Source organism: Callospermophilus lateralis, chromosome 7 (assembly GCF_048772815.1).
Source record: "Callospermophilus lateralis isolate mCalLat2 chromosome 7, mCalLat2.hap1, whole genome shotgun sequence".
Classification (NCBI taxonomy): domain Eukaryota; kingdom Metazoa; phylum Chordata; class Mammalia; order Rodentia; family Sciuridae; genus Callospermophilus; species Callospermophilus lateralis.
The window spans coordinates 131,120,256-131,141,306 of record NC_135311.1 but is presented as its reverse complement, the minus strand read 5'-3'; the positions used below and the strand labels follow the sequence as shown (position 1 = coordinate 131,141,306).

At 54.9% G+C, this 21,051-nt stretch overlaps 1 protein-coding gene across 2 annotated transcripts in view; it reads right to left on the bottom strand.

The window, feature by feature from the left end:
* Capzb (capping actin protein of muscle Z-line subunit beta) overlaps positions 1-21,051 on the bottom strand; it is a 112,216-nt gene that overhangs the window by 19,848 nt on the left and 71,317 nt on the right. For both annotated transcript variants that reach the window (XM_076861135.2, XM_076861134.2), the window contains exons 3-4: positions 17,930-18,051; positions 12,941-13,054 (exon numbers count right to left, since the gene is read on the bottom strand). In XM_076861135.2, the coding sequence (XP_076717250.1) occupies positions 12,941-13,054; positions 17,930-18,051 (236 nt within the window). The remainder of the gene's footprint in view (positions 1-12,940; positions 13,055-17,929; positions 18,052-21,051) is intronic.

Sequence of the window (21,051 nt, the reverse complement as noted above, 5' to 3'; positions counted from 1 at the left end):
GGGGTGGAGGTGTGCAGAGCTCTGGTGTGTCGCCTTCTGTAGCTACAGCTTCCACATCCTTGGACTCAACCAATTTTGGATTGAAAATATTAAAAAAAGAAAAATTACATCTGTACTGAGATGTATGGACTTTTACATGAGGGACACGAGCATCTGAGCAATCTGTGGGGTGGGGTGACGGTGTCCTGGAACCAAACCACTGCAGACACCAGGGCCCATTACACTGTTGCAATTTTACCTAAGTGTAAAACTATTTCTAACTACAATGTTTCTTCTACAGGTCAGCACACAATAGATGCAGATCAGACCAAGGGAGCAGCCGCTCTACCAGGAGGGAACCTCCTGCACATGCTCACACCACAGGGCGTCTCGCTGACCTGTGAGTGCCCACGCAGCCTCCTGCCCAGGGGGGCAGCCTGCCCCTCCCCTCTGGAGTCCCTCAGGACAGAGGCCAGCCTTCTTTTGCAGGACCACATCCTGTCACTACTTCTTCATCCCACTTCCTGCGTGGGGTTAAGTGGTCATATTCTTGGCCTGCCTCCCACTGGCATAGGTGAAAAAGAGCAGGCCTGTCCCCTCAGTGAGCACCCCCTGGGTGTACCTCGAGGTGCCAGACACAGAGCTCAGTGCTGGCTGCGCCGCGGAGGAGGCCTCAGACAGTGTGGGCTGGGAGAAGTACAGGCATGCAGGGACAAAGCCTGGGACACAGGGACCCTGCTCTGGAACACAAACGCCCTTGTTCCTAATCTCTCCAACTCCCCTTCCCCGGTGGGTGAATCAAGCAGAGAAGTGCTGGGGCTCAGGGCTGAGGTCCCCTCTCCCTCTGTGGAGCCATCCTCCTCAGGACCAGCTCTGCAATGGGCACACACGAGGCCACTCTGGAATGCTCCTGGGTCATGTGGAGATTGCTCTAGACGGGAGCTCTGCTGGACAAGAAGTTCTGCAGTGCCCGGGCAGCATGCGCTAGGATCCTTCTGGCTCGTTCCCATGCATTCTGGTGACTGTCCTGGGTCAGAAGTTAACAACTCAAGAGGCTGGAGGAGGAAGTCTTATGGGAACCTTCCTGTTGGTGACAAGTAGCCTGGTTCTAACAGTTTCCCCACCAGGTCTGCTTTCGGGGAGGGCCGCTCCTCTGTGTGCTGGGGACTGGGGAGCGGCAGGGTCGGGCTACCCTTGAAGGGAACCAGGAGGAACCCTGGTGGCTTGATAGCCCTGTTCACATCATCTGGTGACCAGTTAAAAAGCACCAGGTGGCCTAAGGTTGTCCCCTCCGCCCATCCCTTAGTGTTCTGCTTTCTTCCAGAAAAAAATGAAACAGCAGCATTAGTATTTGATAAGGTGGAACCGGCCACTTCCACTCCAATGCCCCAGCCTGTGGCCCGGCTCCTGCGCTGGGCAGCTTCTCTCCAGCAACCTCCACTTCCCTGTGGGCCGCAGAGACCAGGTCTCGTTTCCAAATGCCAGAGATGAAGGAGGTGACACGCAAGCCCAACTGTGACCGCCTGTGGGTTGCTATCCACCCCCCAAAATACTTTTTACAAGCACATTATAAAAGAAGGAAATTTAAAAATTAACCCGCAATACCGTAAATCAACATGCCCATAAACCTGGTTTTTCCACAGTCCCTTCCAGTTATTGTCCAGATGCCTAATCTTTCCATGACATCCGCATGGCAACGGCACCGTGTCAAGCTCGGCCTTCTTCACCTGGCACCTCATCACTAGCGCTTTCCCACAGAGCTGTGTGAGCCTGCCATCGTTCACAACAGCTGGGACAGTATCCACGGCAGGATCCTCGTTACAGCACATCTGACTTTTAATACAGAACTGATGGCAGCGGAGGTGGAGGCAACGCTGCTGGCCGCTGCCTTTGAAGGCGCCTCCCTCCCTGAGTGCATCGGGCACGCTCTGTGGGGGTGGCAGGCGTGCCAGGACCTAGCCCGCTCAGCTATGGCCCGAACATCTCAACAATTCAGGAATGGACCTGTGCATGTACCAAAAGGGACCTGCAGGAACTCCAGCGGCCACAAGTCTCAACGTGATGTTCTAAGACAAAGCAGTGAGGGCAGAGGGATCAGAAAGGGCCACACCAGCCTCTCTGTCGAGCACTGTCGAGGCGGCTCCTTGCGTGGTGGGGTGGGGTGTCTGCAGGGCACAGACGTCCCCCGTTACACAGTTTATGGTTCTACTCTGCGCGTGAAGCATTAATTAAAGAGGGACCTCAACAAGGTTTTGAAGATTTATTCTTACCTAACTGTACTTTGATCACAATGACATGAAACAAGGAAAAAAATAATTTTTATGTGGTTCACATTTATGAGTTTTTACATAAAGGCTTTTGTGGGTATTTTAAGAATGTGCTAAAATGTTGTCTGAAACCACATGAAGCCATCTGAGGAGTCGCTCGCCAGAACTAACAGCACACACACGGAGGCACTTTTCTGGCCTTTGTGTCTTTCATGAGTCAACAGCATTAATACTGTTTAAATGCTGACATGCTGTTTCCACAAGGTGGCTCTGCCACTGCCAGCGACCTGCTCTGGGGCCTTTCAACGGGAGGAATGAGGAATCGGATGTGGCCGGGCGCGGAGCAGGCCGTGTGGCTCTGCCCTGGGTAATTCTGGATCCCCAGCTCCCCACAGCCCTGGGCAGACTACCCAGCTCAGCAGAGCAGGCCTGCGGGGAGAGCCAGAGTTCCAGTAGTGGGGTCTCTGCTCAAGTGGGTGGCATGAAGACGTATGCTTGACGTGGGGGCCCAAGATGAAAGTGGGCTGCTCTCGGCCTCAGGGAGCTCAGGGCTGGAGTCCAGGGCGAGGGACCTTCTCAAAGGCCTCGCCGTGAGCAGGATGACCAGCACAATCTCACAAGACCTCAGAAAAGCCACCTTGGACTGGAGCAGACTGTGGGGGCCTCAGACAGTTCCAGGAAACCCCCAAGTGGTGAAGGACAGAGCAAGCCGGGCAAACTGGAAGTGGAATGCAGAGCCACCCGCTGCTGCTGTCCACAGAAAGTGAACTCCACCAACCGAGCGTCATTAGTTCCACAGAGTCCTGGTGACTCCCAAGACCTCCCCAGCAAGGATGGACATCGGCTAAGGCAACGGACTGGCAGAGGATTCAGGAGCTGGGATGAAGGAGACCGGCCACTTGGGGTTGCAGCTCTAAGTCCCACCATTTGAAAATACTGTGACGATGATTACAACTAGGTTTCACAAGCCCCCAAAGAGCAGATCACCAGGGGGCTCCTCTGTCCAGATGGGCTGGGGGCACAAGGCAAGACCTTGCTAGGCACTGGGCTGGGTTCACTCTCCACCATCCCCAGATCCCTGGCCCTGCAACAGCTAAGAGCCTGATGTGTCAATAAGAACAACAGAGGACTGGGTCATTTTCCCCTAAAAATTGCTCTTCCAGTTGATTAATGCCACAGTCGAATGTTATAGAGTCCATGCCCATAACTCTTTCCGCACAGGACTTGTGGGGAATGGAGGGAAAAGCAAAACATAATTCCTCACACTTAAATTACCTACTTCATAAAAGCAAGAAGAAAATATTTTGGCCCCAAAAGCTTTATGGAATGCTCGCAGCCGAGGAGCATGGAGACCTTGGATGGAAACTCGTTTTGGGAACCTGAGCTGTATCAGGGATCAGCCAATCTGTAGACCTGGCCGACACCAGGCTGCAAATGCGACGGGTGGATGGGCCTGGAGTGGGCCTGGAAGCTGGCCTCCACTCCTCCCTAAGCTGCCTCCTGGGGTACTTACGGGCTGGATTCCAGGTTCGCGTAAAAAGGCTCCTGGCAGGTAGTAAGTGCAATGCTAGAGCCGCCACAAGACAACCAAAGGGACAGACGTGCTGGGAAGGATGTTGGAGCACTGGCCTAGAACCCAACCCCACAGTTCTGGGGTTCACCCAGACGCAGCTTTTCAGCTGTTACCTGGCTGGGTCACCAGCACAGGCTGGGCTCAGGCCAGGAGGCTCTGTAGACTTGGACTGCCAGTCTGACATCTAGGCTGCCTGCAGAGGCCCACAGACCTAGACAAGGGGGAACATGGGAGGTAAGTTCTGCAGATGCTGGACAGGGGTCTCCTCTGGGGTCAGCTTTATGAAACACAGCAAGAGGTAAGTACAAGGGCTGATTCGTGATTTCTCATCTATAAAATCAAGGAGCTGGTCAGAGAGTCCCACCAAGCTCTGTGGCTGCACCAGGGGCCATATGAGCAGACCCTGAGCGCCACAGGCAGGTTCTAAACATCTTAATCAAGCCTCTGTCAGAGCTCTGCTCACTCACTCCAGCGATGGGGAGTTCATCACATTGCTAAGGCAAACACTTGTTCTGAACAGCTCAAATTGTTCTCTCTGGGCTTGAATGACAACTTCTACCTTTTGTCTTCTAGAGCCACACAAAACCACTTGACGCCCTTTCCTCAAAGGTTTCTTCAGATATCTAAAGATGGCTTATAAAAATCCCAAGAGTTTTCTTTTCTACTACTTTTGTCACCTTCCTACTCTTTTGTCACTTCTTGTGAGCCAGGACAGTGAGTGTCTACTCTGGTTTCTCCCTCCTCAGCACCTCCAGGGTGACAGAAGGCAAGGACCGCCCTCACACCTGAAGCTCGTGCACCAGCATCTGGCTGGCGGGGGTGCTGCTGCTCCTCGGACGCGGCCCAGCCAGCATTCCTGCAGCCACAGCCGGCCTACGCGACACGCCGAGCCTGGAACATTTCCCCACGTGTCGCCAGGGACTTGTCTCCCATCCCAACTTAAGGACTTGGTGGACTGGACCCCAGATCACTCTCCACGCAGGTCCATTCCACATTAATCTCACAGACCTGGCTCCACCATTTCTACTTGTCTTCTGGGACTCCGTATCTGCTGTCACCCTAGCCGGGCCACCTTCCTCGCAGGCTGTGGGGCTCAGGAACAGAGGTGCAGGGAGGAGTCAAGACAAAGAAGAATACAGCCTCGTCCAGGCAGCGTGGATCAGTCCTCTGCACTTCCTTCAAGTTGACAGGATTCAGGGGCTGCCAGGCTGCCTCAGGGAGACACCAGGGAACAGATGAGGTGGGCTACCTAAAATGCCAGCCAAGAGTCCAGACTAAAAGTGTCAAGTGGAATCCTCTGTCATCTGGTGCCAAGCTCACAGGCCCAGCTCTCAAGAGGTCTAAAGCTGGGAGATCCCATGAGATTGCCCCATTTTCTATCCATGTCCTTGGGTCATGGATGTGGTCTCTTCTGTTTCTGAGATCTCCCTAAACAAACAGCAGGAGCAAGACCTGTGATAAGTGGTCATGGAGGACTTTTCACTGTGGACATGGTGAGGACAGGGTCACACAGGCACAACTCCCAGGCTTGAGGACCAATTTCATAGCAGAGAGGGAGAACAAAACCCAGTCAGTGCTACCCACGGCGGGCTGAGGTTCTGGCTCAGACAGTACATTTTGGTGCCTTCCCAGCCTCCGGCTACAGCAGCAGTTGTTTCCTCTGACCATCTTACACACCCTTACAACGTAAGGGAAAAACCTCCAATTTGCTTGGAGAGGCATCTGAGGCCTGGCCACCGACTACCAGCAGCGTCCAGAGCTGCAGAAGGCCACGATGACAAACGGCTGGACGGAGGGCTCTCTTCCTATGCTGGTTGTGCAGGCGCCCGAGCAAGGGCTGCACCCAGGAAACGAGATCCCTGAGACAGGAGGGAGGTGACCAAGAAGTGCTGGCCTTGGTGCCCGTCTATTTTCATCAGGCTCATTCCTTCTGGGCCGGCTGGGGGACACCGACAGCCTTGATGTGTTCTGAACTGCCAGGAAGTGTCCATCAGAAACCCAAGGTGCTGCGTGTGGTGAGCAGGGTCCCCATCCCCACAGCGGGAGGCCAGGCGTGGCTCCACACAAACAGAGCCAGAGCAACACGGGGCCTCGGGCTGCCCTGTCCACACCTGAGGGTGAAACCTGATCACCCTGTGTGTGTGTTGAGGCCAGCTGTTTTCACCAGGAAACGTGCCCCTGAGGCTGCCCATGAACACGGGACGGGTACTGTGCAGAACTCCTCCAGCGCACACAGGTGCAACAATCCCTTGAGCAAACATACCGACCGGCTTAGGCATGTGCGACTTTAATGCCAGTTGCACTTAGAAGCGCACATCTGGACCACGGCTGTCACTCTTTACAGCCTCTTTATGAGGCTTTTTTTACTTAAAGGAAAAAAAAAAATGAAGGCCTCTTTGGAAACAATGGCAGGGCTGGAGGGGCCGTCGCTCTGCTCTGGTCTCTGGTTCTGTGCTTTGCCTGAGCATCCACACCCAGACCACCACGAGCGCCCTGTCCGTGGACAACACGTGGAAAGGCTCTGGCCCCGTTCAGCCATCCATCAGCAAGTCCACAGGGAAGATTTCTGGGGCTTCAAAGCCATCACTATCATCCAAAGCTGCCACTTTTGAGAACCTATGTTGGACCAGGAGCCGTGTACACTTTCAGAGTTAAGACAACTGTAGGCTAGAGATAGAAGGGCACCTGCCCAAGTCAGAGAGCTGAGGAGCAGGCGGCTGGGACAGGGCGTCTGGTGTGGCTGGCCAAGGCCTATGGACCAGTCCCACACTTGAGCTGCCTTGTGAGATATGCCAGCAGTGGAGGGCACACCACAGCAACAGGACAGCTTCGGCCCGCAAGTTAAATGTGCACACAGCCGCTGCACGCCCAGGGCCTTGAGGAGGAGGAAGAGGAGTCTGCTAGGTGGCCAGGAAGCCAGGCTCACCACTGACCACCCCCACTGGAAGTTCTGGACAGGAGAGCCTCCACCTCAAAAAGCCTCTGCAAGACCTTGATACTTCCACCTAGTGGCCCTCCAGTCTGGGAGGCAGCCTAGCTAGGGGACTGCAGAGGCTCTGGCAGGACTAGGACCTGATCACAGGAGGGCACTGGTCCCTGCTTCCAGGAAGAATTTTTGTCACAGCACATAAAACTGCAGAAACCCAAACGCGACTGTGTGCCATATGATCACAGGAACCCAGGAATCCTGGAGAAATCCGAGTCCTGCCAATGTGGGGGACCATGTTTGCAAGAGAACTCGTTTTCCTCACTCCTGCTTTCCATTTAACTTTCTTTTAGCAGATGGAAAGCAGACAGTGCAGCCAAGGCAGCCTCAGGACACCAGCTGCAGAGGCTACAGTGGGTGCTGTCACTAGTCCCCAGAGAGGGCAACACGCGGCTTCTCCTGCCTAGATTCCCTCTAGCTCTGGGAACTGCAGCAGCTGCTCACTTAAGCTCACTGGAGAGCGGGAGGCAGGCTCCCTCCACTCCCCCAGGCCGGGAGCTTCTCTGGATGGTCTCCGTGCTCAGTTGACATTAAATACAGCGAGTCTGGGGTCCCGCTGCTTCCAGGACTTTTGTGCAGGCCCACAGCTGAGGCAAGCGGAGGCCCACAGCAGAGGCAAGCGGAGGCCCACAGCAGAGGCAAGCGGAGGCCCACAGCAGGCAGGGAGTGCTGAGGCCTCTGCTGGACATCAACAGCATGTGACAAACCACCACCAATCAGACAGCCCACAAGCTGAAAGTCAGAGATGACCCGACGGGCTCCACCTGCTGTCCCTGGGGCACAAGGGGACAGCATGTGGTGCCTGTCATGAGATCGCTCTGGAGATCTTTAGATCCACAAGAAGGTCCCATCTCTGGGCTAGGAAAGGACACATGCCAATGTGAGGGGCAGAGGAGGGCAGATGTGCCATGCCCAGTGGACCCTCCAGCTCTAGAACTTTCCCGCATATTCTCCTTTGGCTGGTGTGACTGCTCCTGGCTTCCCCCACCCAGGTGGGGTCTGCCTCCCAAGATAGAAGGTCCCTGGAGGCGGAAAGCCTCAGGCCTCAAACCTCAGCTCTTCACCAACCAGTCTCTTTCCTGCCCTGGCTTCCCAGCTCTGGACATCAGCACCAAACCTGAGGCCTCAGAATGACACCCAGGTCTGTATGTCTCCCACTACCCAAGCCCTGCTGTGGCCTTACTTGTTAGACTACAACCACCTAGAACCATCCCTGTGGGCTCTCTACTGCCTAGAGCACTGCCCTGGCCACCCCCGCCAGGTCTGTGGCTGTGTGGCCTCAAGAGCGCTTGAGGTTTGAGGATGCATGAGGAAGCACAGGACCAGCACGGTGCTGTCCTCAGGGCCAAGAAACTGGAATGAAGGACACAAAGCCAAATCCGCTGAGGGACAGCACACCCAGGCAGGAGCCAGAGAACCCAGGCACCAGCTTGCACACTCCTCAGGAGCCACCCAGTGCGTGTGACACTGTGGCTACGCAGCGGAGGCTGCGTGGAGGGCGGGTGCCCAGGACTCTGCGTATTTATTTTCGCATGCATTAAACCCTGATACTCCTGGAAGGCAGACGAGTTCAGACTGACCCCCGTCTGGGAGCCACTTTCATCAAGCAGGCAGGCCTTGCCCGCAGGCCTCTGGAAGGAGCGTCCCAGGCCTACTGAGCCCACTCTCACCTGTGGGGCCACTTGCACGGCCCCCAGAGTTGCCCTCAGCCACCTCCCCCATGCCCTGACTGCTCCTCCTACCGCAGCCCCCTGCTCGCCTCGCCGGACGGCACAGCGCTGTTCACTGGCTCTTTTCCTCCATGCGCCTCTTCAGCTCTGCTGAGAAGCCTTGGGAGGGCAGGGCCAGGTCGATGCCATCGAGGCTGCACCTGCAGCGTGGGGCCCCGTCCCTGCAAGAGTCTAAGGAAAGGTGGCTCCCCTCATCCACACACGGCGGTCTGCAGGCGTCCTCACCATGCCCCAGGGTGGACCCATCAGGAATCAGAACTCCACTTTCTGGACAGCTTTACTCGAGGTCTTGTGGCTGGCGGCCAAGCACGGCCTTCCAGCACGGCCAGCGACACGAGTGGCCCACCTCACCAAGTCTGCTGCCCAAACAGCCCCACACCCACCACTGTAAGCAGAGAGAGGGGGACATCTCTACAGATAGCTGCTGCGGAATCACGATGTTGCCACCCTGGCAGCCCGAGGGTGCCACCTGACTGTGAGGGACTGCAGTGGCAGATACCTCACAACAGCCTTCCAGGTTCATAGAAAAGAGCAAGCAGCAGCTCAGAGAGGGTGACTAAAGCCACTCAGCAGAACAGCCTAAAGTCCAAATCTCTTTTAAAGCCAAGGTCCCGCCTGTTCTGTGGTCCAGTCTCAGATCATGGTGAGGGTCTGGACCTCCTGCATGGGAGGCCCTCTGTGCGCCTCAGCTACTGCTTCTCACGCTTCTGCAGGTTTCCTCAGACCCCTTCCCCGAACACTCACTATTTGCAATTCTGCACAGTACTGAAACAGTGCTCATGTCACCCCTAGGTACCCAGGGGCTGGGAACATACAGTTTCAGGGACCCAGCGAGACCAAGACGACAAACTTCACATACTAATATGGGTGTCCCACCCCTCCTGGGCCAGGGTAGCTCAAATGTCATTAAACCAGAGAGGTGGAAGCCTGAGAAGGCCCATTTACCAAGCACCTGGATGCTCCTGAGAGACCCTGGTTCTGGGACTGCCCCAGGGATACCAGCTTTGTTTTACTCTATAAACTTCTTCCAGACAAGGAGGGTAGATTAGAAAAGCTAATTAAAGCTTTTGAAGTTTATCTCAAACCCAAAACAAGAACACCAAACGCCTCCCTGCCCTGCTCCTCCACCCCCAGACTCTGGCCTTCATTAAGTCTTGATTTCAATCAATTGCACACACACCCACTAAAATTAACTCAGAAGGCCAATAAATTACATCCACATGTTTCAAAGTATTATCTGCTCCAAGCCAAGGGCCGAGGACTGCAGGGCATGGGGCACAACGGCTGGCAAAAATGGCAGCTGTCATCTTTAGAAGAGAGCGGTGTCAGCCCCTTGGGTTAAAACATCTGATCCCAGGCAGAACCTGGCCAACAGAGGCCAGGAGAGACCCAGTGAGCAAGCTGGAGCAACCGGGCTCCCTGCTTTCCCTGGAACTGGAAGCGTCCACGTGCTGAGCCTGGGGCTCGTAGCAGGCCCGTGGCTCACCTCTGGTTTCTCTGGTAGCCGTGAGCACGTGGCTTGCATTGGAAGCTCCATTTCTAGGTCCTTCTCCGTCATTCAGGTCACAGCATGAGGTTCCACAACCAAGGGGCTACACCATGCTTGGACCTCACAAGCAAATTGTGATGTGACAGCCATCCTGGGGCTTGGGGGACAGGGTGAGAACAGCAGAGATGCTGAGACCAGGGCGGAAGTAACGAAATTCAAGATGACTCAGAGTAGGTGATTGTCCAAGCCTCACCCTCTAGCAAAATATATCCATCGTCTCCCAGCTTTGCAACAACCTGACCCTCTTACTCTAAAAACAGGACTGTCTGGGGAGTGCCATCAACAGCTGCTTGACAGATGCCCTCACGGGGAAAGGACCATGTGTGCTCCTTCTGCCCAGGACCGACTAAGCTGGGGACCAACGACGGCTGGGGGCACCAGGTGCACGGAGACCCAGAACTCCTAGGCTTTAAAGGAGCCACGCTGGACACCCGGCTTAGCTTCCTGGGCTCCCACTTGCCCCCTGTCCACTTGGGGGAAGAGCCACACTCCCAGCCACCAGCCTCAGCTCACAACTGAAAATACTGTGCACAGGCTGAGAGGAGGATCCATAGGAATCCCCACAGGAATTACAAGCCAGAGGGCCTGAGAGCCAGCTGTCCCCAGCCCCAGCCCCGTCACTGACCATACCGATGCCACATGCGGGTTATTGGCTCCAATTCCCTGCAAAGTCAAAGCCTTGACAGACTCAGAGATCAAAGCTGGGGCCTGAAGCGAGACCCTCGGGGAGACAGCAAGCAGTCCCTGTCTCTGAGGGGCATCGTGGTCCCCCCCGCCATGTCTCCCGGGCTCACTGCCACCTCCTTCCACAGAGAACCTCAAGTAAGGACAAGGTTAAAGGGCTTATGATAAGGGACAGGGAGGGAGGCCTGGAGCTCGACTCCACTGTGCACACAACATGCTGTTGGAGCACCCCCTCCATCTTCACAGTCAGCAGGGTCAGGGCTGCTGTTGCTTGTCTGGGGGAGGAGGGGGCACATGTGTATGCCAAGTCTCTATGAGCAAGTCCAGTGTGGCCTTCTGGCTGAAAGGGAAGTGAGTCCATAAACATGCAGCCCCTTCCCCCCCAAGGACTCTGAGTCCTGCAGGGCTGAGTCTGGCTGCTCCCCATCATCTGATGGGTGGTCGAGGGGCTCAGCACAAGCCATGCGTGGTCTTAACTCTGTTAATCCACGAGATCCAGGGATCCCAAAGCACTGGGACTGTCCCAGGCGGTGGGGCGCAGGCCAGTTTCAGTCTGGAGCTGGCCTGGGAACAGCAGCTTCGCTTGCTTAGCCCTCGTGACACAGCACTGGGTCTGTCTTGCTCCGGCGGCGACTCTCAATCATGCCTTTTCTTTCTGGCAGGGTGAGTCTGCCTGAGGATCTGGCATCTCCCACCAGGCCTGGCTCTCACGTAGCTGCCCAGAGTGACCATGGCCAATAGGCATGAGGCGACATCAGATGAGCTGCCTCCTCCCTCAGAGGGATTTTTCCTTTGCCTGAGCCCATTTGCCAATGTGAAAGGGTGACTGGGAATAAAGGTGTAGGCCACTACACCTGGCCTGTGTGTCAGATCTTGATAAGTACACTTTCCATCCCAAACGAGCTTCTGAAAGACACTTTTTTAGCCTGGCACTGTGCCCACATCTGTAATCCCAGCAACTCAGGAGGCTGAGGCAGGAGGAAAGTGAGTTCAAAGCAGTCTCAACAACACTGAGGCGCTTAGCAACTCAGTGAGACCCTGACTATAAATAAAATACAAAATAGGGCTGGGGAAGTGGCTCAGGGGTCAAGTGCCCCTGGGCTCAATCCCCAATACCCCCAAAAAATTAAAAGGAAAAAAGACCGGGTGCAGCCCTCAGCACCCCAACCCCCGACACAGGTTCAGCTGTTCCGATGTACCCTTTCTCTTATTTTCATTCTCTTGCCTACATTTGAGACCAGAGTCAGTCAACTACAGACCCAGGGCCAAATCCCACCCTCCTCAGAGCTAGGGAGGTAATTTTTACATTTATTATAGGTTATAAAAAATAAAAAAACCCACAAAGAATGACCCTGGTATCCTGCAAAGCCTGGAAGGCTCTGTCCAGCCTCCTGCGGGAGAAAGCATGCCAACCGCCATCCTCTAGGAAGGGACTGGGACTGAGCTAGTGCTGCATGTTGTACGGTTTCATCATATTTTTGCTATAGAATTTACCATGTGAGAGGACAGCCAGTCTCCTCTGGAGCCTGATTAAGCGACCCATTGTTCTGGTGGTGTGGTGGCGGTAGGAAAGATCAGACAGGAGCAGAAGGGAATCTAAACAGATCAGCAACCACACTTTCTCAAGGCAGGGTTCAAGGCCCGATCGACTCCAGGTTCAGCTGTCAGTCTGGAGTGGGGTGCCGCAGCTCCACTGCCCAGTAGTCAAAGTGGCAATAGGCCTCCCAGCTTCCTGAGCATGAGGTTGGTAAAAGGCAGGTCTCTGGAACTGGATCTAAGGATGAGTCCTGCCTCTGCCACTTGCCTTGGACAAGTACCTAAACAGTTTTGCCTCTTAGTTTCTTTATCTGAAACATGGGGACTAACACAGCTGTGACACTGTGAGGTCTTGAGACCATAAGTATGCAAAACATCTGTCTGTATCTTGCACACAACAGGTATATCTCAATGGTGCTTGCTGTGGTTGTGAACTGTGACACAGAGTGACACACAAGTCTGCAGAAGGTGGCATTCTGTGTTGAGTGATCAAGAGCTGACTCAATTAAAAAAATATGGTGCCCCCACCCTGCCGTGGGTGGTCCTGACCTTCACTTAGGCAACAGACCCAGGGGAGAGGCTTGACCTGGCCACTTGTTAACCTTAAGAGTGAGGTGCAAGGGCAGGGGCACTCACAGGTCTCGGTACTGGTCAAAGGCATTGTTGGCCTCTACTTCTAGCTTTCTCAGCCGAGCAGATGGCATGGCCCCATCTTCCAAAGGAGGATCGTACTTGTTACTCCATGGTGACCTGGAGGGAAGAAAGGAGGGGCGGTCACTGATCAGTCCAAGGAGAAGTTGCCATTGAGCTACAAGCCTAAGTCCCAGCTGCCTGAAATTTCAGAGGCAAAGCCATTACCTACAGCAAAGATGTCTCCAGGCCCTGGCATCCAAGAGGGCTCTCCAGAGGTGTGCAGAGCAAAGGCCCAGAGTGGGAGTCCCCCCTGCAACTGCGTAACAGCTGCATGTTACTTGGTCTGAACCTCATCCCTCATGTACCAGGTCTGCTTCACAGGGATGCTGCAAGGGACTCTCAGTGTCAAACCTGGGTGGCAGCCTGGCCTACAGGAAGTGCTCAGCTGTCAGCTTTTCCCTTCCTACTAAGTTTCCTTTTTGTTCATCAACGGACGCCCCCTCCTCCCTGACCTGCTGGCGGCTCTAGATAAACTGCTCCCAAGACCTTCTTACATAGTAAGTAGTAAGAAGAGAGCCGTCAGGTGGCAGCAGGCAAGAGAGCCAGATCCAACCGGGAAATGCTGCAGACATTAGAAAACCTGGGCGCAGGTGCTGCCTGGTGGCAGAGGCAGTTTCCCAGCACCCAGGGGCTACTCACACAGGAAGACTGGATGAAATGAGAGCCAGCCTCTCTTTTCCCAGTCCAAAGACTTACAGCACTTCTTAGAACGTATTTTGCCCCATCAGGAAAGCATTTAGTCAGACAGAGACCTGGGAGGGCTTAAGGAAAAGGTCCACTTCTTAGTTCCTGCAGGTGGCATTCACAGGGTTGGGCGTTGAGAGGAATGGAATTAGGTGAAGGGAGGAGGAGGAGGAGGAGGAGGAGGAGGCGGCGACAGGAGGGAGCTGGGGAGAAGCCTCTCAGCCCTGAGCATGAATGCCATGATGTTCCTGCCACTAGGAACCACGCTGTCCACCTGCCGACGTGGGAAGGGTCTGATGCCTGAAGGAAAGGTGTTATCACCTCTGAGCCCCAGTTAAAAGGAATTCTATGTACAAATCTTTCTTCCTGGTAACTGAGGCTCTGCCAGGAAGCTATGTCAGCAAATCTTGCTGAAAACAGAACTAGACTAAGCATCCTCAGGCAGAGTCGCTGCCTTCTCAGAGGCTGCACCATAAGAGAAGGGTCTCCAGGCAGCAGCTGCTGACCACCCAGAGCAGGAGCCTTAGGGCTGCCGATCCCGCCCTGCTCACAGAGCTGGTGGAGACTCTGCACAATGGGAAACTCCGTGGCTGCTCCAGGACCAGCCCTACGACCAGCAAGAGCTAACGGTCACACTGGATGTGCACATATGAGCCGGGACCCAGGTGGCCTGGACAGGGACGGCGCCTCTCCCTTCCTGAGCTTGGGTGGATATGCTGGCTCCTGTCCTGGAACTTGCTGGTTCATCCTTGGAAAACTGCCACCAGATGGAGCCCACTGTGAGGATGGGAATGTTCTATATTGGCCTTGGCCGACAAGACAGCCAGGAGCCACACAAGGCTTCCAAGTACTGGAAACGCGGCTGGTGAGACCAGGGGGCTGCATCTCCATATGAATGAGCTTAAATCTAGTAGCTGACTTTTGGGCTCCAGCTCCGAGGGGGAGTCCTCTCCTGTTCTGTTCTCCACTGGATTCTCAGCACCTAGAACATGCCTGGTCTCTACCCCATGCTCGTTAAAAAGCATTAATAGAAGAATTGCACTTTCTTCCTCTGAAAAACAGATGGGACCACTCCCTCCACCCAGATGTGGACTGTCACTGTCACTGAGGCCCTTGCCCTGCCTGGCCCGCAGGAGTCTCTGAGAAAGAGGGCAGGGGATGTCTGCTCCAGCACCCACCACTGCATTAGCTTCAGGGAAGGCTGCCAGATCCCTGTACCAGGGCCCTGCAGACAGTCCCCCAGCCAACAGAGACAGCAGCTATCTGTTCTGTTCAGGGACACGCACACATCTAAAAACAAAACAAAACTGGGCATGGCTGCGCATGCCCATGGCTGAAGCCCAGGATGGGACCAGCCAGGGAACACTGTGAGGCCTCTCTCAAAGCCTCTTATCAGATCTCAGAGACAAGGGTGCAGGTGAAGCTGTCAGTGCCACCACTGTTTGCCTGCAGACGAGGCCTGGTCCCCCCAGGAGGCACAGGGGGCGAGAGCCTGAGTGGGAGCCTGAACTCCCACTTCCGCCTGCTCCTCTGAGACTCTCTCCTCATGACTGGGTGTTCCCACAGTTAAAGGGCTGTCACCGTCCCTGGGCCTGAAGACCTGCCCACTATGGCAACGTGAGGAGACACGAGAGCCCATCCTCTTGCAGACCGGGGGCCTGCAATTTTCAAGAGGTCTGTAGCTCACAGTTCTTACGGCTCACAGACGACAGCGTTTCAAGCCGTCAGTCCTGGAGCCAGGGTAATTGTAGCTGGGGGAAAAATCATAACATTACCCAGAATATTCTTAGTGGAAGGGGCACTCAGAACACATTTAAGAGCTTAAATGGAGGCCATTTGAGAAAAGACAGATGGACAGGAACGCTTAGATTTCAAAAGTCAGGCCTTTCATTTCCCCCCGAGAAGGCCTTTTGTTTCAGCTAACAGGTTTCAAACAGCGCTCCTGGCAGCAGCCACACCATAAGGATCTTATTTAAGCGAACGATCAAACACAGGATGGAAATGTGTGGAGAAAATCAGAAGACCTTGAAGTTTCAAACTGAGAAGGGGAGAGAGGAAAGACAGCCTCTGCCCGATACCCACACTTCTCAGTGAAGGCTCAGCTCCCTAGAGCCCACTGGTGCCTCATGGGGGGCACCCTGGAGGGGCTGCTGGGCTGGAGCCTAGCTGGGAGCGGACACCACCCCATGCTTTACGGGTTCCCACGCTACCTTACGCAGGACTCCGCGGTGGAAAGAAACATAACCATCAAACGACTAGGCTCAAGGACCACTTCTCCCAGGAAGTCTCTGAGCCCGGTGCCAGGGCTCAGCAGATGCCAGGGAGCACATGCTCCCCGGCCTTTCAGACCACCCACCACGGTCACTGGACATCTCTTTCCAAGGGTTGTTCCTCCCATCTCCTTGGAGGCTCCCGAGGACTGCCCCTGAACACTGTGCTGTGAACTTATCTGCCAAGGGCTACGTCACCAGCTCTACGCAGGACATCTACAGTTTTCTCTCCAGCCCCAACCCCTCTCGGGAAACTCAACCGTGTATGTGTGCCCATCTGGCATCTCCACTTCAATCCAAGGTCACATCAAGCATGAAGTGTCCCCAGACCTGTTCTTGCCTGAGCTGTCTTTCTTTCTAGCAACAGTGGCCCCACTTTCCAACTGCCCAGGCCCAAAGCCTGGCACCACCCTTCACATTCACCCTCTCCACCCTCCGCCCACCTTATGGCACCCATCTCAGTCGCATCCTGCTCCCCATCAGGAGCCTGAAATAGGCCAACTGACACTCCGACTTACTTCCACTGAAGACAAGAAGGAAATACGTATAAATTAAACCTTTCAAATACATGGTGAGCTCTATGCTGATCCACAGTTTGTGTGCTATTTCTTTTGATTTCTCCGAGAAGCCTCAGGTCTTGCGTGCCTGCCCCACCACGCCTCGGAGCTCATCTCCCACCCTCACTGCCTCCTGGTCCTCTGCCGGCCCCACCCAGGGCCTTAATGCCAGCAGAGCTCTTCGGCTGATCTGTGTGTGACTGAATTCTTTCCTTACAGGTGAGCCTTCCCTCTGCAGCCGTCTTGTCCTCTGCTTTCTTTGGCAGCAATTTCAGAGTCTGTATTACTTGTGTGTGTGCTGACTGGCTTCCTCACTAGGATCCAGATGCCACAGGAGAGAGACTCAGAGCAGTGTTTGGTGCACAGGACATGCTCAGAGAAAGATGCCACACTCGTTCTGCTGCACCCACAAGTACTAAACTATTACTGTGTTATAGATGAGAAAACAGCCCAGAGACAACAACTGAGGGGAGTAGTGCTGGCCTGGAGCCCACACAGGCCGACTGCAAGTCATTCTTCCTGCTTCTACTTACACCCCTGGCACCCCCTCCAGCAACAGCACTAGGCTGAAGTCCCAGGACCGAGGCCAGGTGGTCTCTACTAAAACTGCAGCACACTGTGTCCTCCACTGTTCTCGGAGCATGGAGATACGGGACTGCGTTAGGGATTCCTCCTTTTAGGAATAACTTCCACATCCCCTTAAAAACCCAGATCAGCCAAGCATGGTGGTGCATGGTGCATGGTGCACACCTGCAATCCTGGCAACCAGAAGGCTGAGGTAGGAGGATCACAAATTCAAGGCCAGCCTGGGCAACTTAGCCCCTTTCTCAAAATAAAAACTAAAAAAGGCGGAGATGTGGCTCAGTGATGGAGTGCTTTTGAGGCCCTGGTTTCAATCCCCAGCACTGAAAAAACCAAAAAGAAGGCTAGAGCTCATCGCTTCCTTAACAAGTCCTCCTGGAGCTGACCATGGCTTCCTCTGTGCCACCTCCAATCTCTGGACAGGCTACAGGGTCAACCCACACAGTCACCAGAGGCTGCCTGTGTCTCCCAGGACAGGGGCTAATGTCAACTTGGCTATTTAGAGCCCAGAGCGGGGTGGTGGGAAGAGGAGGGAGAGGTGCGTATCCCTTAAACACGACCCCAAGTTCAGGGCACCCATCACCTGCATACCGCCCCTCTCCCATCAGACTGTGAGAGTCGTGAGGCGATCACAGAAGCACTCCGCACACACCTGCTTGTTGAGAGGATGAAGAGCCAGACGGAGCCAGGGAGGGAGAAGAAGAGAGGAAAGAAGAGGACAGAAAGACAGACAGAGAGAGGGGTGGCTGGGTCCCAGCCAGCCCGGTGGAGTACAGGGTTCTGAGCTGCGGCAGCAGGTGGTGATGGCAGCCCTGCGGCACTCCTGGGTGTGAGCTCACCTATAGGAGTCCCCATCTCTGTTGTAGTCACACAATAGGTAATCCTTTCCCACCACCTTGTCTCTGGCAATTTTCAGTGGCTGGTCAACAGAAGACAGGAGATCTTCACATAGGCTGGGGACCTGGCAGAAAGAAAGGAACAGACAGCAACAGTGGTTAAAATAATACTTCGAATTCAGGTTGGAGAGCAATAACCGTAGCCATCTTGTGGTCAGTACGTTTAACATCTGGCCCTTGGTGCCCTGCCAAAATTACAGGCCTGTTTTTTTTTTCTTTTCAACATGTGCCTGAAACCAACTGTGTTCCTCCATAAAGAAACCTGCTCTTGAATTACAGTGGAGCGTGATTTCCAACACAGTCCTCCTTCTATAAGCCCTGCGCAGCTTTAATTACCGGGTTACCGGGGTGGTCTAGGAAGTGCAGAGTGTGGCTGCGTGGTATTGGTCTCTGGTGGGCAAAGCACAAGCTCAAGTCCTGAGAAGAAGGTAAACATTTCAAATACACAGGAATTCAAAGAACGCGGAGAGGAGCAGCCCCAGCTGCTGGAGCACTCCCATGGCCGCGCTGGGTGGGGTTTCCAACACTTTCCAGGCGCCTGGCCAAGCGCCACAGTGGGCTCCTGCAGTCAGCCCTAGCTGGGGGAAGGTGGCTCCGCAGTGGCCTCCTGCGGCGGAGTTGCACCTGGCTCATCTGAGGACGACCCCATGGCCGGGGCCAGGCAGGAAGGAACCTCAGGGCATGTGCTGCCGATTCTGACCAGGGCCTTGCTGGTGCGGAGGCTGCTGGCTGTCCCTCCAACCCAAACATCCATTTCCACCCAGTTTCTGGGGGTGGGGGTTGGGGGGCAGCACTTTCAGAGCAGCTTCCTTCAGGCTCGTTTCAGAGGTGGGCTTGTGGGGGTTCACCGTGTCACTAAGCAGGCAGTGGTAACAATGACCATGACCCTGCACCCAGGACCCTTCCCAGTGAAAAAGTGGAACCCTGGGGCACAGACAAGCAGCAGAGCTGCCGACAGCAGGTGGTTCCCGTGCTCCTCCTGAAGGCCCTGCCCCCTGAAGACAGGCCACGACTACTGCCACCTGAGACAACGGGCCTCAGGCCACCAGTCACACCCGGGTACATTAAAATCCAGAGTGCAAAGTGCTACCTGGCAAAACTGGAGGCCAGGGATTCCAGCCTTGGTGACATTGGCGTGACTTTCAAGGTCAACTCTGGTGACAACATCCCCCTACTGCCACTTCCAGGTGCCAGGCGTGTCACACACCATGCTGGTGCTCTGCATACTTGAAATCTCACACTCGTGCCGTGAAGCGTGTGTGTCACCCCCATTTTATGGACTAGAGCACTGAGGCCCAGAATCATTAAATTGCCCAAGGGCCACACAAGTAAGGGGTGGAAGCAGAAACTAAATCCAGGGCTGCGTGACTCCAAAGTCCCTGCTCCTCCCACTCTGTACCCCTGCATTCTAAGGGGAAGGACGATATCCCAAAGGCAACAACAGCACCCCAACAGGCCCGCTGCTGTTCAGCTACGGCTAAGGGCCTTCAGCCTGCGAATCCTGGCTGCGGACGAAGTGTAAGCTTCCCTGAGAGGAGCGGGTCTGGAGGGGGCGCTGGCTGTTCTGTCCCAGGGCCAGCGAAACCACCACAGGTGCCCACCTGTCATGTCACAGCCCGAACCTAATAGCCCCATTTACACCGCAGGGTGGAGCCCAAGCTTCCTTCCCCCTGGGGCTCCAGCTGGTGCCTGGAACTGCGCTCACTCCATCAGGCTGAGGCCCTGAGGTCAGGCCTCGGACTCCACCACCTACCAGAGGCCTCCCTCCCCGGCAAGTCACCGAAGGTACTTTCCCACTGAAACCACGGGGTGACTCAGAGGACTCAGAGGTCCCCAGGAGACAGTGCATTCAGTCCTCAGGACGGTGGCGGGCACCAGGGTGAGCACACAGGGCATACCCTGCCCTCCCTGGCTGCCATCCTTAGATGGCAACACCAGCCTCAACCGTGGCAGAAGCTGCCCCTCCGCTCCACCCCTGGCTGCTTCCTCACCCGGTTCTGCCAGAGGTGGCCGTCCCCTTTCTCCCCTTTCTCCCCACTGAGCCGACAAGACAATGGGATCCGGCATAGAAGAGTCTGATTCCATTCCTGCCCAAGAGGGAAGCCGCGAAAGGTACTTCAGCAACGTCTTCCTAACATTTATACGAACTCAAACTATTTGTTTATTGGTCTTTTTTGGTCTCCCTCATGGGCTACGACTTCTACCTGGGCAAGGACTGCGGGTTTGTTCACTGCTGTGCTCCCAGGGCCCACACTGTGTGTGACACGGGCACAGGGGGGAGACGGGCAGGCAGCGGGAGGAGCTCTACCACACGCGGCCTCCTAAGCTCTGACTGGCTTTATTTTTAAGTTAATAGACTGCACACCAAAGAACTAAAATTTACGTGTCAAGAATTTGGGGCTGGGGTGGTGGCTCAGTGGTAGAGCGCTTGCCTAGCACATGCGAGGCCCTGGGTTCCAGCCTCAGCACCACATAACAATAAATAAAACAAAGGTACTGTGTCCATGTTCAACTAAAAAAATTAAAAAAGAACTAAAATTTTGACGGATGTCAACCACCAATTCTACCCATAGTTCTAGCTGGACATCCTCAGGCCTGACACAGCGGGAAAGCAGCAGAGCGGAGCCTTCACTGAAGCTCCGGGGGCTGTGGCGGGGGCCAGCGTACCTGGGTGTAGGTTTTAAAGACAGAGTCGCACTGAGTTGCCCAGACTGGCATCAAACTCATGATCCTCCGCCTCAGCCTCCTAAGCAGTTGGGATTACAGGCATGTGCCACTGTGCCCAGGTGCTGGTGGTTTTGTTTTGTTTTTAAAGGGACAGGGTCTTGCTATGTTGTCCAGGCTGGCCTCAAACTCCCAGGCTCAGATGATCCTCCTGCCTTGGCCTCCAGAGTAGCTGGGACTACAGGTGCATGCTGCCGTGTGTGGATCAACTCTGGCATTTTAAATACCTAACCTGGTACAGCCACAGCAATGGTGCAAAGATTTGAGAACTCATAGACCTTGGTTCTGGCCTCTGCTCGGCTTATGGACTCGTCAAACACAGTGTGAGCCACACCAGAGAC